General features: G+C 49.6%; 1 protein-coding gene and 1 non-coding gene across 2 annotated transcripts in view; one reads left to right on the top strand and one right to left on the bottom strand.

Annotated features, from left to right (window-relative positions):
- Dnajc6 (DnaJ heat shock protein family (Hsp40) member C6) overlaps positions 1-18,308 on the top strand; it is a 112,621-nt gene that overhangs the window by 71,579 nt on the left and 22,734 nt on the right. The window contains exons 6-12 of the mRNA XM_010605233.2: positions 11,571-11,704; positions 12,780-12,974; positions 13,957-14,074; positions 15,098-15,177; positions 15,781-15,974; positions 16,083-16,163; positions 18,117-18,304. Of these exons, the coding sequence (XP_010603535.1) occupies positions 11,571-11,704; positions 12,780-12,974; positions 13,957-14,074; positions 15,098-15,177; positions 15,781-15,974; positions 16,083-16,163; positions 18,117-18,304 (990 nt within the window). The remainder of the gene's footprint in view (positions 1-11,570; positions 11,705-12,779; positions 12,975-13,956; positions 14,075-15,097; positions 15,178-15,780; positions 15,975-16,082; positions 16,164-18,116; positions 18,305-18,308) is intronic.
- LOC117284048 lies at positions 733-840 on the bottom strand. The gene has a single exon (XR_004515136.1). It is a non-coding gene; the product is annotated as a U6 spliceosomal RNA (small nuclear RNA).

The raw sequence follows: 18,308 nt of genomic DNA on the forward strand, positions 1-18,308 counted from the left end.
GGGGGGGGGGCAGGCGACGTGTGAGCTCACAGCATCCACTGAGCCCTCCTCAGGAGTCAGGTAATTTGAGGGATGGAGAAGAGAGAGGCAATATATTATTTTTGGCTTTTTAAAGCTTTGAGTACTGGTGGGAGAAGCCATTGTGGGAACTCTAAAATATGCTAAGAATTATAAAAGAGGTAGAAATAAGAGCTGTGGGTGTTCAGGTAATAATACATCGAGTTTCATGTGAGTAAAATTGGTATAAATGTAGTGGCACATTTAGTTTTCTTACATTAATGTCTGAATAAAAATGAGAGGAAAAAGACACTTTCTTGGAAGTGGCGACACAGGCTGTCTTTTGGAGCAGTTCCCAAAGGAACTGGCCATTGGCCTCCCAGAGTCCTTTGCTCCAACCCTTCTTCTCAGGCATTCCTTCTTGTCCTTTAAAACTCAACTTCCGGTGACATCTTTAGGATGTGAGTGTTTTTTTCCCAACACGGGTATTCTCACTATGAATGTAAATGTCTTCTGTGGCTTTGAATACACGGTATCATACTGAGTCTCCTTGGTGTTTTGTTTTTTGTTCTCTTTGTTTTTCTGTTAGACTGTTACCTTGCAGGGAAGAATGGTGCCTTTGTTTGACCCTGGTACCCCAGGCATGAAAGGTTTGAATAAATGACTGACTTTATAAACAAAGGATTGCATAAACTGGCCATTCTAATGCCCAGTTGTATGAGCATTAGAACTGGGGCTGATTCACTGTGTCTCAAAACTTAGAGCATACAGTTTTTGTGCAGGGGCCCTGCTAATCTCCTCTGTATCATCCAATTTTAGTATATGTGCTGCTGAAGGGAGCACAAATGTTAATTTTACAGTATTTTTTTTTTTTTTGTATGGGGGATCTCACTTGGGACCTTGCATTTGCGAGGCAGGTGGCTAAACCACTGAAATAAATCCCCAGCCCCATTTTTGTGATGATATTACTAGATGATTTTCTTCTCTTGAGAGCCAGCTGTCTAAAACAAGGAAGCAAGCTGAATAACATTTTTTTTCCTTTTTCTTCAGTTCCTGAGCTCTTGGCAATCAAGGAAAGCACTTGGTGTTTGTAAGAATTTGATGTTGAAGGCCAGAGGGTTTTCCTGTTGTAGGCACAGAAGGTTGCATGGGAGAAAAGGACACCTTTAAGGTCTAAGAAGCATTGAGTGATTTTCACTCAGACATTTTCTGAGAGTCGGGAGAGCCTGGGTCTGTTAATCGTGTAGTGACTCAAGAGAGACTAGAGGCTCCCAGTGTAGTGACAGGATCATAAAACACCAACGAAAACTCAGTGAAGGAGAAAAAAGAAGAGGCAGACAAAAGCGTATTGCTTCACTTGTGTGAGTTGGATTCTTTGCCCAGGCGGGGACATGGGATTGAAACCGGGAGTGGTGCTTTTAGTTGCCCCTCTAGATATTGCACATTTACTTAAAATAGTAAGTGTGGGCTGATCTTTTATTAAAAAATTAAACTTTAAAAAGGACTTTGTGGTAGATAAACGGAGGGACACATGTCCCGGAGCCACCGGGCTGTGAAAGGAGCTTCGAGACCAGCCTCGAAAGAGAACGAAGGTTGAGGGAATTGTCCTTTTCCCCCTGCCTTCAGGGTAAGGACCACAAATCCACGAGGCACACTGTAATTCTAACAGCTTCGTTCTGTTGCTTTTCTCAGGGGGGCAAATGTCAAGCTAGAAGGGAGGAACACTGATAATGAAGACAGAGGTGCTAGCCAGACAGTGAGAGAGCTGCTCAGCACTTAAGAGGGGCCTACCTGGGGGGCAGATCGCCGAGAGCAGCGGAGAAGCGAGTGTGGCGTCCTGTGCCCACCAGTGCAGAGTGGGTCCCCACTGCAGACAAGGAGGCTGATGGTAGGAAGCTCCAGGCTGCTGAGCTGGATCAATTCCGATCAATCCGTGCTCCAGTGACTTCACACTCCTAGAAGGGAGTCCACACGGGGTCAGTATAAGCACTAATGTCAGATCGATGAACATTTTGTGGCGAGGCTGACAGTGATTAAGCCAGTTTGCTGGACTCCTGCGTAGGGTTTCCCGGGTTCTTAGAGCCACGACGGGGAAACCTGGCCTAGGTTGTCATATAGCTGCTTGCGTTGTAGCTTCCGAAGATCAGTGTCCTCATGGCTGCTTTCTTCACAACTTTGATGACGATGTGGACATCACGCTCTTTGGTTTTCTTGGGACTGGGAGGGTCACACAAAACACCTGGATTTAAAAAGTTCTGGCAGTTCTATTATTTAACAGAAACCAACCATGAGAAATGAAGCACGGGATAAATGTACAGCCTTGAATTCTGGTTCTAAAAGATCAAGCGTATTTGTCTATTATATTATTAATGGATCATCTGAGAAATAATTGGGGTTTGGACGGAGACAAAGATCAGTGTGAGCTTGGCCTGCCAGTGACCGGGTTGGCTGGGGATTATATGGATACAAGCAGTGCTCAGAGCAAGGGTACGGCTGTTTCTTCTCCAGCTCGACGGAACTCATCTCCCAGGTGGGCCGTACGTTTAACGTGGGGTGTGTCGCGAGGGGGCGCACTTAGCAATGCTCTCTTTAGAACGGAAGACCGGAGGGCAAAGGACAGAAGCGATGGGCTTTGTTTTAACCCAGAGAAGTGGGGATGAAAAGGGAAGGCTTCTCAGGTATTTGAGGAAAAAGGAGTCAGCTTGTTCTTTTTCTCAGCGAAGATCATTGAGTCGCGGCTGTGAAGGAAGAGACTTGAACTCAACATGAGCTGTAGAAAGTAGCACTTAGTGAGCGGAGCGGGCCCTGCGGGTAGCAGCGTCTCCATCTCCAAAAGAGGCCGGTTCTCAGTCCGCTGGGATGCTGCAGCAAGCATGCCGGAGGCTGGTCCCCTAAACAGCAGGAGTTTGTTTTTCATGGTGGTGCGGGCTGGAAGTCTAAGGCAAGGGTGTCCGCAGATCCAGCTGTGTTTGGGTAGCAGATGGCCAGCAGATGGAGGAGGACAGCTGGTGGTGAGACAGGGCCCTCTTCTCACAAGGACACTAATCTTAGTTGTGCGGCTCCACCCCACAGCCCAGTTACCTCCCTAAACCCCGCTTCCTGATACCACTGCGCTATCGGAATGATACAGGGAAACAGGTGTAACGCCCAACCTGCTAGTGTCTGATACACTAAGTTCGTATTCTCTAAAGTCAACGAATGAGTTCTAGGGACAACCGAGGTTAACAGGAGGGAATATTTATTGAGGGATAGACAGCTCCTGTCTGAGAGGGACGGGGGGACCTGGAAAGTGGGTTGTCCAAAAGCCCACTTTTCAAGGAAGTTTCATAGAGCAAAAAAATCACATGGTGGGCATAAGACGGGACAAAACTATGGTCAACCCGTAAGATTACAAGTATAGTGGCTTAGGTAATATTGATCCAGTGGGGAAGCAAGTTATGGAACAAGTGTGCACAGAAAGAACAAGGGCTTTTCCTGGAAGGGTTGGGTCAGGAGGTCTAGGTCCCCCGCCCACGGTGACTGATGCTATTTAGAATATCCGTCATTACTGTTTCATCCCTTGGGGAAGTATGTAGTCATAGTTGTAAGATGGGCTTATCTTCTGCACCGACTGCTTTGAGGGCTTAACCCTGTCTGACTGCCTAGACTGTTTCTGTCTAACTTAGCTGTCTATGGTATTCCCCCTCTGAAGAGACACCCACCCCTAACTGCAGTAAGCGGGCAGGGGTGATGACATTTCTAGTACTTCTGGCCGTAGGGGGTGTTTGTGGTGATAGGCAGTCTGAGACACTCTGCAGAGGTCTGTCCGAAGGCCCTTGATAGACACTGGGTGTTCTCATCTTGGGAGGTATTGTGTAGCTTCAGGTCTGGAGGAGATAAGGCCAAAGAGACAGTTAAGTATGCATGGACCAAATGATAAGATCAAGAAGACTGTTATGAATACAACCAAGAAAAATTTCCATTGGAAAGAGCCATAAAGAGGATAAGGAGAAGGTCTAGGGAATCTTAGAATCCAACATGGCTTCAACCTGTCATTTAATATCTTCTAACAGCCATGGAGATATTAGAAGGATCCGGAATGTATAAAGAACATTCAGCTTTAACAGTTGTGGAAGTACCCTGCTGTGCTGCGGTTAGAATGTCTAATGTCATCCGATTTCAGAGGACAGCTTGCCTCATTAATTTTACTTCTTTGTTTGGAAGAGAGAGGCACAGTGTCATTTAAGGCCCGCTGAGTATAGTTAGTCAAGGCCTCAGTATGTTGCATGACATCTTCTAATCCTAGGGAAAGGATAAAGATAGAAGCCAAATAATAATACCAGGGGGCCCGGGATTTAGCTCAGGGGTTTTGCTGCCTGCCTCACAGTGCAAGGACCCAAGTTCGAACCCCAGAACCAAAATAATAATAATTAATAATAATAATACCAGGGAAATACATTTTTAGACCATTGATGTCTTTGTCTGAAGTCAGCTTGGATTCTTCTGTACCAAGAGAGCTATGGCAGCCACAGCTCCAAGGCACACAGGCCATCCTGTGGGACCATCTCTGATTTGTGACTCAGAGACCCTACAGGCCGTTGAGCAGGTCCTTGATCTTGCATCAGCACTCCCAAAGCCGCCCCTGCCTTTCCTCAGGATGGTGTCCTGTCCACAGGCTCAGTGCGGGGGCATTTAGAGGTGCTTGTTTAAGCTTCTAGAATGCAGTCTGCGAATCAGGTTTCCAGGTTAAAATACCTGTATTTGCCTTTTGGGCTTACTTTATAAACTATTAGAAGAGTCTTGTGATCTCATCAGATCTTGCTATCCAAAGTGATAAAAGCCTGTAATTCCTAGGAATCTCCTTAGTTGTTTTAGGGTCTTGCGTTGTAGGAAGGAAAGTATTAGTTTAATTTTCTCTTCTCCAGCCTTCAATTTCCTTTAGGTATATAAGGCCCAAGTATTTTACCTCAAGGCTGCAGAGCTGTGCCTTAGAGGCATTTGTAGCCTCTGTGTGCTAGAAAATTCAGTAGAGTAAGGGTGCTCCAGCCGGAGGGCTCTTCTGAGGGGCATGTAACAGCATATCATCTGCAGGTTGCAAGGCAGTGACTTGAGAGAATCCAGAACTCGCCAAGTCTTGGGAAAGCACGTGTCCAGATGGACGAGGACCGTCCCTGAACCCTGGAGGAAGCGCAGTCCAAGTCTGTTGAGAAGCCTGGGCATGAGGATTTTCAAAGGCAAAAAGAAAATGAGACTCTGTATGTAGAGGAATATAGAAGAAGGCATCTTCTAAATCTAACACTGAAAACCAACTGGCATCTTCCTGGGTCTGAGCCATATACATTACAGTATTTAAATGAGATAAAATAGCTCTTTCCAGGAAGACTTTCAGGCATAGTTAAAAGGAATATGTAAAAAGAAAGCCATGGCAGTTCCAGCCTAAGAGAAATAGCGAGTTACCTCCTCCCCAGTGACTCCTCTCACTAAGGTATGACAGCTGGAAGGTAGGTGAGGGGTGAAGAAGGACCAGGAGGCAGGTGCCAGTGTCCAGCACTAGGCTGGCTTTTCCTACTGTCGCGATTACCCCGGCCTCCTCCATGGAGATGACAGTGTAGCCAGAGGGAGCAGGTGGACAGTACCCCAGGACCTTCAGTATTGCTGGACCAGCTGGTGAGATGGGTCTGGTTATTCCCAGGGCCTTTGCCTCAGAAGCCAGTCCCACTTCCAGTGATCGCCTTTTCCATTGGCACGGCACAAGGGGTCTTTTCAGCAGTCCCTCTTAAGGTGGCCTGGCTTTCCCCAGCAGTAGCAGGTGAGTTTAGTTGCTGAGCTCTTGTTGGAGTCCTGAGAATCAGACCTAGGGTCTATTCTTTCTAAGCCCACAACAAAGGCAGGCATTTTTTTCTTGGTCTCTTTGTTTTCTCCCTTGGCCTCCTCCTGGTCTCAGTTATAAAATACTGAGGAGGCAATTCTCATGAAAGTATCAAGTGAACTCTTGGGCAAAAGCCATCTTTTGTAGCTTTTTTGCTAATATCTGGGGCTGAGTGAGTAATAAACTTGTCCTGAAGAATAATCTGTCCTCCTAGTGAATCAGGAGCTAGGGATGAGTTTTACCAATGCCTTTTGTAAACATTGTAAGAAGGGAGAGGTGTTCTCATCTTTCTCCCGATGAAGAGTTGACAATTTAAAATAGTTTTCATCCGTTTTAAACGGTCAGAGATACATGTCTGAAGATGTCTCCTGTTCCAATCTCCTGTCCAGTTCGTAGGCCAGCAGAGGTCTTGGGCTCCAGTAGGAACTGGCTCTTCCCCTCGTTGGCTGTCTTCTGATCTTCTAAAATGAGTGCAACACTTACACCCAAATGTAATAGCAGCTTGTGATGCTGTTTGTCCCTCACTAGAGGTCAGTGTTTATTTCATCTTTCCAGGCTAGTTCGCGGGTCTGAGTAAGTCCTCTAAAGACTTCAGTACACTTATCAGGATCATCTGCAAACTTTCCTGGATATTGTTTGATCTGTTTGAGATCATGGAGAGAAAAGGACCCATGAACTCGAGTGGTTCCAAACTTCCACTTTCTGTAAGGGATATTGCCCCTGAGGAGCTTGAACAAAATCAACTAAGGATGAATGTAGCCCATGACAGGCTTGATTACTTGGTGTGAGTCTCACCTGCAGGACCCGAAGGAGAGGCAGGGGAAACTACAGGCTCAGTCTTAGTGGATGAGGCTTTGAGTAAAGTTGCCTTGGAAACCTCATCCTCAGGCTCAGAAATTTTAGATGAGGCTTTGATTAAGGTTGCCATGGAAACCTCATCACCAGCGTCCAAAGGGTGAGGAAGAGTAGCCTCAGGCTCAGCAAAAGAGGATACATGTAATTGGTCTTAGGGGGCAGAGGTGTCTGATTTTCCTGCGGCTTACTTTTACATTTTGAAAACAATTATCTCTTAATGTAAACAAAGTGTGAACATAAGGTAATTCTGACCGTTTTCCCTCTCTCTTACAGTGCAGTTCTAGTTGTGAAATGTGTTAGAATCAGTATTTCCCTCTGGGAGTAGGCAGGCCATGCAGGTGTAGAAAACTATCAAACAGCTCTTTTTCAACATGTGAGGTTCAAACAGTTTTTAGTGCTTAAGAATACCTTCCAAAGGAGTAAGAGAATTTGACATTGTTTCCCATCAACTCAAGAGGAAACATATAGGCATCCCTTTTAATCTCTACTTGGTTTCTGTATTCTCTCGAGGCGTCCCCTGAGGGGAGCTGCTCCAGAGCAGGTGGCTGCCGTCTGGAGAGAGGCTGAAAGATGGGTGGGGTTGGATTAGCCACTTTTGCTGACTCACGCTCCTACCTTCACCAGAAATCTATACGCCTCTAACTCTAGCAGGTGTTTCTAAAAGCACAACCTACACTTGATTCCCGCTGTAACAGTCGTAGTTAAAGAAGGAAGCATTGCTAACAAAACCAATAATTAAGAGATCTAAGCCTCTGTTTTCTAATTCTTTGAAAGACAGTGATGGCAAATTGAAAGTAACTGGAGCCCCTCCCAGCCTGCAGAAGAAATCACCTGTAAAGACTGAGTCACGTGCTCTACCTAATCACCGAGGCAACCTTCCTCAGCAGCAAGACAAGGCTGTGTTTTACTCAAATCCACCGGAAATCTCTGTCTCTGAACCTCACAGATTAAATTTATGCCCATCATCTAGCATCCATAATCCACATATTACTAAAAACATCTTAATCAGTTTCCTACATTCACATGAAAGAAGAGAGAGGCTGACTAAAATCTTTTTATTCTAGTTAGCATATACAAGGCACACGTGTAAATTGCCAGCTGATAGCTGTTTTCCTCCATAAAAGGCAAACATATTGCAAACTGCCTCAGCCTGATTTCCTGGAGGGAGGACTGGACTAGCTACCGGTGCTTTAGCTAATCAAGGAATTCTAAAGTTAACTCCCAGCACGTTGGAGTAAGTTTTCTGGCTTACTAGCAGAAAGAAAAGTTCCAACCTGTAGTCCATTTCTTACTGGAGGCTTAAGAGAGGGCTCTATCAGGGTCATCTCCGGTCACTCTGGGACAGAGCGTACCAGAAGATCACTGAGTTGTTTCTCATCTCAGTGCGGTTCCAGTAGGGACGCTGGATAAGTGGAGATTTTTCTGCTGGTCACCCAGTCAGGCTGTTGGGATCCAGATTTCACTGAGGAAGCTTGGGGTATCCTCCAGAGCGTCACCCTGGCCATGACCCTCAGCTGTCCTCTCAGTTTCCACTGGTTCCACACAACAGAAAGGGGTCCAGCTGCTGTTCATCAACACTGCATTGGTTTCAATAGGGATTGGCCAAAAGGCGCTGGAGAGGTCTGTCCTCTGCTTTAAGAGTGGCAGCTGCTCTAAGAGCACTTAACTGGCAGAGTAACCACTACGTGTTTTAGGGTTCCATAGAGTACAGGTAAAAGCCTGAGCTGTCCTTATCTAAGATGACGTCCCTGTCTTCAGCATTGACAAATACTCATTTTCTGTGGGCTCAGCTTAAAAGTTCTTAGGAGGAAAGGGTCGGAACACTCCTGGGTTTCTTAAAAAGGGAAAAGTACTACGTGGCAAGGAGAGGTCAGAAATGAGATCTGAGAAAGAATCTTTTCTTCTCATGCTCGTGGTTTGTTATTTCGAAAACTTCCTCATGCGTTGTCACTCTCAGCCTGCTTGCCTATTGCCTTTTAACTGGCGGGTGATTTATTCATAAGCATGTACGTATATTTTCTTTCTTTCTTTTTTGTTTTGGTACTGGGGATCGAACTCAGGACCTTGCGCATGCCAGGCAGGCGATGGAACCACTGAGCCAAATCCCCAGCCCAGCTTGTGTATTTTCTAAATATGAAGTAGATTTCATAAAAAGACCCATTTCACAGGATTTTATATCAAAGTCCCCTAGGGGATGCTCTAATATTATTTTGCCTAGTGCTGCTGCTAGGAGAGGGTAACACAGCAGTGGAATAGGTCCAACAAGGAACTCCAGCAAGTTCAGCAGCCAAGTCCAGACATAGCACCTACGAAACCGGAATAAAGTGTCCCATCAGAGAGACATCATAATCTTCCCACATGCTCAACATGATTTACCATCACTTTAACAAGAGGCAGTGCATAAACGAGGAACAAGGCATAAAAATTCAAGGCATAAGCGAACAAGGATGACAGTTTTTGATTACCCAGGCGAGTCCCAGTCCAGAATCTGTGAAATAAAAGCAGACTCTCACCTTTCTGCAGTTCTCTTGCTGGGGTCCCCACAAGGATATAAGGATGATATCAGACCTCCAGATTGTAGGAGACCAAATATAACAACTGTATCTCATCATAACTGTTACTGCACAATACGTTTCTCCTTTATCATTTTATGATTAGCCACTTCCTCTTACAAATTTGTGGTTTTTGCCTTTATATACTGCTTGTGCCTGCAAATAAACGAGACCTTGACAACTCTTTGCTTGGTCTCCTTCTCTCTGCGCCTCTCTTGTCCCATTTCCAGGTATCTCCCCTTCTCGAGCTCTGCTGATTACTGACCCCACGGGCCGGGACACCAGATAATGTAAGGAAATATCATAACTCCCAACCTGTGAGATGTCTGATACGCCGAGTTCATGTTCTCTGCAGTAGAATGAGCTCGGGAAACAATGGAGGTTAAGAGTAGGAAATATTTATTGAGCGATAGACAGCTTCTGCCTCAGAGGGACAGGGGGAAAGTAGGTCACCAAAGAAATTCTATAGAGCAAAATCACAAGGTGGGTCCAGAACCAGCCAGTAAGATTGCAAGTGTAGCTGCTTAGCTGAATACTGACCCCATGGGGAATCAGGTCACGCAGCAAGTGTGCACGAAAAAGACTGGAAGGGATGGGCCAGGAGGTCTCGGTCCGCCGCCCACGGTGACTGATGCCTTCTAGAGCCAACCGTTACTGTTCATCCCTCGGGGGTAAAATGTAGTCTTTCCTCTTTATCTTGAGGCCTGGTCTTCAACAAATGCGCCTCCACCTCCAGTCACAGCTGTGGTGTGCTCTTACCTTCTGCACTGACCACCCTGAGAGCCTAACCCTGTCTGTCTGCCTGTAATATTTCTAACTTAGCTGACTATAATATTTACATTAACACGTGAACTTGGAGGATGTGTGCTCGTGCACACACACACACACACACACACACGGACACGCACACATTCAGTCCATAGCAGATTTGTTTCTACATTAAAAGAGGTTGTATAGGTTAAATTTTAAAATTTTATGTCAATGTAAGTGTACACTTTTTGGTAAAATACAAAGTCTGGTAAAAAACTATTGTGAACGTTAATGCAGTGAAAGAAATATTGCCATGAACCCTGCTCAGAGTTCTCCCTCTTGCTTTGAACACACGCGTCCCACAGTCCTGGCCGCTGCCTGCAGCAGCTCTGGCCTCCTCTTTCCTGAGGGTCTTTACCTCTGCTGTCCCGGCTGCCTTGATGTCCCGAATTGATTCAAAACATTTTCCTTTCATGTTTATTTTGAATTTGGGGAGGAGCCTGAGTCACACAGTGCCAGATGCAGTGAATAAGGTAGTTGAGGATAGACTGTATGTTTTTATTTGATAAAAATTTCCAAAAATATTTTGAATTGAGTCAAGACATTGAGGAAGCTGGGACAGTGCAACTAAAGACCCTCAGGAGAGAGGACTCCGGAGCTGCTGCAGGAAGCGGCCAGGATGATGGTATGAGTGTTCAAAGCAACAGGGAGGATTTCAAGGAAGATTAATGCAGTGTGTCTTTTACTGTAATAAATTTTTAAAAATTTAAACATTTACTGTTCTTTTTTTTTTTTTTGGTACCGGGGATTGAACTCAGGTCCTTGTGCTTGCAAGGCAGGTGGCAGAACCACTGAGCTAAATCTCTGGCCCAACATTTACTGTTCTGATCACATCTTATATATAACATATTCTAGCAAGCAGAACTTTCTAACCTATGAACTCTTTTTTTTAAAAAAAAACTCCATATGTAGTTTAGGCTGGCCTTGAATTCACAGAGATCTTCCTGCCTCAGCCTTCCGAGTGCTGGGATTCCAGGTGTGCACCACTGTGCCCAGCCTAACCTATGAATTCTTTACTTCTAGTCTTAAACCAAGACCCCTCAACTATTAGTTATGATACTACAAATCAAAGGTACTTACTTTGAAGATTATCATTTTTCAGTAAATGTGTACAAATCAAACTTATTTTGTCGGGTGTCTTGGGTCAGGGCAGTCAGTTTTGTCCTAAGAAAGAAAGTTTCCTTACTGCTTGTGGCTTAAACAGCTTCCAAAGATTCTGTTTTTCAAATGAACACTTTTGAAGTGAGAGGTGCCCCAGTTAAGGGAATTTTCCCCTTTCTCTCTTTTGGAGTTTATCGCACTCTGTGGTTCTTAAATATTTTTCAATTTTTACTTTTACTGGTCCGTGTCGGCCGTACGGAACGATGCTGCGCACCTAACTCCTCCTAGTTCCTTCTCACTTCCCTCCCTGGCCCCCCTCCGTCTCTGAGAGCTCTGCCTTGCTCTTCTCTCGCTGTTCCCTCCCCTCGCTGCCTGCCCTTCCTGACGGCCTTGGTCTCCTCCCCCAGGACGGCCGGGCCGCCTCATCCATCCTGGCCGGTGCTATGTTCATCTTCTGCAATCTCTACTCCACTCCGGGTCCCGCCATTCGGTTACTGTATGCAAAGCGGCCGGGAATCGGACTGTCACCGTCCCACCGGAGGTACGCTGGGCACAGGGTGGCTCTGGGGACCCACGTCCTGTTTGAAACCTGCCTCCTGGGGCTTGCATCGCATTCTTCTACTTCACCTGACATTATCCTGAACAACTGAGCGACGGAACTGGATCAGGGAGCTGGGTTTTCAGTTTCTCGAGTGTCCATGTGCGAGTTTGTGATACTAAATGAGAAAGAAACTGTCAAGAATACTTCTGTCAAGCCAGGCCTGTAATCCTAGCACTTGGGAGGCTGAGGCAGGAGGATCACTCTAAATTTGAGGCCAGCCTTGGCTACAGGGTGAGTTCAGGGCCAGCCTGGATTACGTAGTGATTCTGAGTCTCAAAAAGTAACAAAAAAAACCTAAAAGAATACTTACGTTGATGTGCCTTACTCTATAGGTGAGAAAGCTGGCCCCTGACAGGCTGTAACTCGCCTGGGTAGCACAGCCAGGACTCTCAGGGTCCAGCCCGAGACTAGCCCCGCTGTGTGGCGCCATTTGGGTCTTTAAAGCGCTGGGCTGTGCTGTGTGGGCCTGCTGGCGAGGGGAGATGCGGAAACACGGAGGAAAGGAGTTTAAGACTTGCTTTTTCCTCATGACTAAGATATAGGCAAAAGGGAGTAAATTACAAAGCATAATCTGAAAAGTAGCTTGAAACAGGAAACTGATTTGTCTTCCTCCTTTTGCTCAGAATTTCTTTCCAATTAAGCTTACTGGTACATATAAGGCAAACAATACAGTTGCATTTATCATTGAATTTTTTTCCATTAAAAAAATCTGAATTACATCTCTTTACTTTTTTGGATTAATAGTACTTCTGATGATACAATTTAAAAACTGTCCCCAAATCAGCCTGTGGCTGCTGAGTGTAACCCTCCAGATGCATTTAGAATTGATTTCCGAACTCCCCTCTGGGCCCTCGGGGAGGCAGCACAAGGCAGCAGACAGAGCCCCCCGCTTTTCTCCACGCTCTTTTGTGTCCGTGTTGGAGAGGTGAGGGCAGCTGGTGCTGGCTACACGAGAACGGACTCACAGCGGGCGGCTCGCTGTCCTGTGGTGGTCCTGACTGGTGCTGTGTTTCAGGTACCTGGGCTACATGTGCGATCTCCTGGCAGACAAGCCCTACCGCCCTCACTTCAAGCCTCTCACCATCAAGTCCATCACCGTCAGCCCCGTCCCCTTCTTCAACAAACAGAGGAATGGATGCCGCCCGTACTGTGACGTGCTGATTGGAGAAACCAAGATATATTCGACCTGCACTGACTTCGAACGAATGAAGTAAGTCAGGGCCTGCATCTTCACTGCCTCTGTGGGCTGCTTGATTGTATTTCCCGTGCAGAACTGTACCATGGCAAAGAGGCTGATGCAAAAGTAAAAGTTCAAAAAGCCAGGCGTGGTGTCGCACGCCTGTCACCTCAGCTCTGGAGGCTGAGGCAGGAGAGTTGGCAGGAGGCTCTGTAGTTAGTTCGAGGCTAGCTGGAACTACATACATAGTGAGACCCTGTCTCAAAAAACAGCAACGAAAAAGTTGGAGGACCGGAGTAACCATGAAGGGCTGCTGTGTTCTGTTGCTCTGGAAGGCGTGCAGGGTCAGGGCAGGGCCAGTGTTCGTCGTGAAACAGGAGGGAGGGGCCGGGGATTTAGCTCAGTGGTGCCCCTGCCTGCCTTGCAAGCACAAGGTCTCAAATTCAATCCCTGGCACCAAAAAAAAAGACAGGAGGGCACATCGAGGACCCTAGGGGGAGGTGGCCTTGGTGTGTCCGGGTGGGGTGAGGTTTCTGGGTGAGGCTGAGCAGTGGTGGTGCCGTTGAAGGATGTAACAGCAGCAGGGCTCGTGAGGCCTCACAGACAGCAGACGGGCGGTGGAGAGAAGAGAGCGGACAGCAACCTGAAACGAAATAGCTGGGAATAGGGTGGACGGGGATTTGTATTTGAGACGCAGGCGCCTATGATCCTAGCCCTCGGGAAACAGAGGCAGCAGGATCCTGTTTCCATTTCTGTACTGACCCCACTTGGATTTTGGGTTCCCTTGGTCTCTGCTTTTATGACTGAGGTTAGAAGGCAAACAGATCTGCGGAGAGGGCTGGGCGGTTGCACCATCCGGAGGTCAGACGGGGCCTGCGTCGGCGCAGCCTGGTTCATGGTGGGCCGGGCACGCCAGGTCCCCTGTGTGTGCCTCAGGCAGGTGTCGCCCGGGGCAGATAGGTTCCCAGGCAGGACTGTGTCGATGCGCTTCACGTGTGTGTTTCGATCTGTTCAGAGAATACCGTGTCCAAGACGGGAAAATCTTCATTCCCTTGAACATCACCGTGCAGGGAGACGTGGTTGTTTCCATGTTCCATCTGAGGTCCACCATCGGGAGCCGGCTGCAGGCTAAGGTGAGCTCTCGGGAATGTCCTCGAGTCTCTCCCTGGACCACGTCGCACTGGAGTGACTTGTGGGTTAGGGTGAGAAAGAGGCTTTTTTGTGTCTTCCCTGTGTACAGGAGAGGAGACAGACTTTGACAGGCTGGGACCTGCCCCTTGTCCTCGTTAGAAGGACTGTGCCGGAAGGGGGCAGCTCTACACCTTCCAGCAAACCATGTTTTCCAAAAGCCATGCTTCCCTTACTTACAGTTTTCCATTTGGATCTGTGTAAAGGGAGAGATTCCAACGAAGAATGTGGAATTAAAATTTTGGATTTTTTTTATTAAGATAAAATTCACAGTATGCATAAGCCACCCTTTAAAAATGTACGGTGTAGCTAAGCGTGGTGGCACCTGCCTGTAATCCTAGCATTTGGGAGGCTGAGGCAGGAGGATCACTGTGAGTTCAAGGCCAGCCTGGGCTACGTATTGAGACCTTGTCTCAAAAAACCCAAATAAATAATGAATGACTGAAGGAATGATAAATAGTGTACAGTAGTGTAGCCTGTCCTGCCGCTGGACCAGTTTGCAGTCTCCCAGTCTGCTGACGGTGACTGGGGTGCCAGCCACTCCTTGGCTGTTGGAGGTGGCACTGTAAACAGCTCTACTTTAGGTAAGCACGCACTCGCTGAGTGCTGTGTGCTCGGCTGTTGTCTACGGGCTTAAGACTGATGTGAAGACAGCTGTGTCCCTACCTTGAAGAAGCAGCCTATCGTGTCCTCCGATACCCACGATAGTGCCCCAGAGGGAGGCCTCAGGAGGACCTGCTGGCTCGGGCGGCCCAGAGGAGGGTCACAGTGCGTCGGTGCGTGGTGCTTGGCAGTGTGCAAGGCCCTGGGCGTGGGGACCGGGAGGCGCCCCGCTGAGGGCCAGGCGCAGCGTCCCGCAGGAGCGGATTGGCTGACAACCCAGTCAGCGGAGCTCCAGATGCAGGGAGAGCCGCAGGCGCACGGCGGCGCTCGAGAGCCACTCACGCGCTTCTCTCTTGGGTTCCTAGGTGACCAACACGCAGATCTTGCAGCTTCAGTTTCACTCTGGATTCATCCCCTTGGACACCACAGTGTTAAAGTTCGCCAAGTGAGTCCTGCCTGGGCCTGGGCCGGAAGCCTGTGGCTGTCACAGTCCCGCGGCTGCGACGTGTGGGGCCTGCGTCCCCAACACCTGGGCTGCCTCAGAGTGGCCTCAGCTGAGAAGTGCGAGTGATCGGGAGCTTGAGCCCTCATCTGCGAGACCCTGGCGTGTCCATCAGGGTGGCGGTTTGGGGCATGCTCTGCGCGATGCCGTCGGGGTAGATGCCTGGCCGCTGACCCCTAGTGGCAGTGTCACGGTGTGGCTGGGGGAGGCCAGTGGTGGCTGAAGCTGGGGTGACGTTCAGGGGCTCAGGACGGCAGCTGGGGCTTCTTTCCCCGTTTTCTGACTGATTCGGCCGGGCCAGTGCCTGCTGGCCGCGTGATTCGGCTCTGCTCTCCGGAAGGCTTTCCCAGGCGGTCGTGTCTGTGGCTCCGAACAGGGATCAGTCTCCTCTCCCTAGAGGAGGAAACCGGTACGAGCAGTAAAGTCGGTAGTGACCGAGGTATCCCTGGAGCGGGTCTGCAAGGTCCATCCGAGGAGGGGTCTGGGCGGAACAGCTCACTGTCCCCGTGGACTCTTACAGTCTTGTCCTTTTAAATCCCCGTGTAGGCCCGAGTTGGATGCCTGCGATGTCCCAGAAAAGTATCCCCAGCTGTTTCAAGTGACGCTGGACGTGGAGCTGCAGCCCCAGGACAAGGTCGGGGACCTGACCCCGCCGTGGGATCAGTACTGCGCGAAGGACGTCAGCCCCAGTGTGCTCTTCTCCTCCCGCCAGGAGCACCAGGACACTCTGGCCTTGGGAGGTAGGCGCGGCCGGCCGCCTTGCTTTGCTGGGCGGAGCCCCTGTGGTTTGTGGCGCGACTCCTCCCCCGTGTCTCACTCGTGCTGCACGGCCTTCCGTGTTGTTGCAGGACAGGCCCCGGTGGACGTGCCCCCCGACACCCCCAGGCACCCCGGCCAGGGCGGCTTCTTCTCGTCTCTCTGTTGGCAAGGTACCCGCAAGCGTGATTCCACCGTCCACGGTGGGGCGGGCATGGGGGCAGGGCGTGCGGTTCTCTAACCGGAAAGCCAGCTGCAGCCCCTTCCTCCTTCCGCCGTGCTCCGCACAGCCTTCCGAGCCAGGCAGCTGCCCTGTCGGCTTCACGGGTGCCCAGCACAGCCAGATGAGCAAAGGGCTCTACTTCCTGTCTCAGTTAAATACCCTAACAATGTAGAGTCGAGCGTTTCCTCTAGAGCTTCCGCGGCTCCCGTGAGGGGAACCAAACCCTTGTCTCACCAGCGCTCGCTTTCCCAAGTCAGCAGAGCCCGGGCTCCGCCGCTCTGCTTTTCTCCCGTGCCGGGGATGCCTCCAAACCCACTGCACAAGGCACCGGCCGGCTGGCGTCCCCGTCCCCACACAGCCTGGACGGGGCATCAGGAGCTGCGGTCCAGAAGGTGCCAGCCAGCTCCGGCCGAGCTAGCGACCACCCTCCCACAGCCCGCTTGTATCCGTGGTGTCTGATGATTCCTGCCGCCTACGGAGACTGCCAGGGTTTGGTGAAACTATTTTTCATGGAACTCCTTTGAATTAAGCACTTATCAGTCCAATTATTTAAATGCAGGATGTCCAAAAATTGCACATTTTCATTAATTTTTATAGGACTGTAACAGGAAATATGAAAATGACAATGTTATCCAGTTTATTCAATGCAGGAATTGACTGGTTGTTATGGCAGCTGCCCGAGTGACTCGGGATAACCATGAAGAGGCTAAAAGGCTTATTTCTGAGTTCTGTTTTGAGACCAGAACAAAAACTTCTGGAAAACCTAGCCACTCTAGATAGCAGGTAGATTTGGAAGCCTCTTCTTGGTTTTCTTTCTTTTTTTATTTTAAGACAGGGTCTTGCTACACAATTCAGGCTGGCTTGAACTCTCTGTTTAGCCTGGGCTGGCCTCGAACTTGCAGTGATCCTCCTGCCTCAGCCTCCCAAGTGCTGGGATCAGAGGTGTGCACCACCACGCCTGGCTTCTTGGTTTTCCTTCATCCTGACAGCCTGGGCGTTTCACAAAGCTTACCTTTCCATCGTCACATTAGTTGTGAATCAGAAATATCTCAACTTCGGTAGCAGTGCAGAGTGCTCTGTGCATGGGAAAGGCAGTGTGGGGTGTAGACTCTCCTCTCAGCCTCCCACCGATGTCTGGGACAACACCGTCTGCTGAAGAATCTCGCTATTTCTGCAGCGTCGATACTTTCGCGTCTGTTCCGATCACGTCTTCCTGCCCTGCCTCCCATGTGGAAGGCAGTGTGTCAGTAGCAGAGGTCTGTGGAAAGATCATGGCAGGCAGGCCCAGAGAGGCACGGGCTGGCTCCATCTCCGACCTGAGCCTGTTCCCCTGTGGGGCCTCCCCTCGGCTGGGTGGGACACTGCCCGGGATTTCCTTGTTGGCGTGGCAGTCTCTTCCCGGAAGGGGGAGAGCCTTGCTGTGGGCTGTGGTGACACAGAGAGGTGCAGCCTAGCATGAGAATCAGCACGGAGCATCGTGCCGGGAGGATCATAGTAATCAGGATCACGTTTAGGTGACCTGTGTGGACCTGCTTGTCGACGTGGCACCCATGACTCCGGCAGGGGCCCAGATTGGGTCCTCTTCCCGACCCCTGATTTGCTGAGCAGGAAACTGAGGCCCAGGGCGTGCAGGGACTTGTGTGGGCTCACAGAGCCTGTGAGTGGTGGTCCCGGTCTACTAGCCCCGGAGTTCCTTCCCTTCACGCCCTGCCGCCCTGCAGCCAGCTCAGACCTCTCCCCTCAGCGGGCGATGCGCTTCCTGCAGTCTGCCCAGGGCTCCCCAGGGAGGGTGTAGAGCTGGGCCTGTGCGGCGCTGCCCGCTCCTGGGATGCTGTGCACTTAGGGTCAGAGAGCCCAGCCCTGCCTTGGGCGGCACCTCACCTGCCCCGCTGGCCTTCCTTAGATCAGAAGCCCGAAAAGTCCCGCGAGGAGGACCACGCGGCCCTGGTGAACCAGGAGAGTGAGCAGTCGGATGAGGAGCTCCTCACTCTGTCCAGTCCGCACAGCAGCGCCAACGGCGACCGGCACCATGGGCCCCGGAGGCCCAGCCAGAAGCAGCAGGAGCCCGCGCCGCCCACGGCCCCTGAGGAGGTGG

Source organism: Fukomys damarensis, unplaced genomic scaffold, assembly GCF_012274545.1.
Source record: "Fukomys damarensis isolate Sample0158 unplaced genomic scaffold, DMR_v1.0_HiC HiC_scaffold_33, whole genome shotgun sequence".
Taxonomy (NCBI): Eukaryota; Metazoa; Chordata; class Mammalia; order Rodentia; family Bathyergidae; genus Fukomys; species Fukomys damarensis.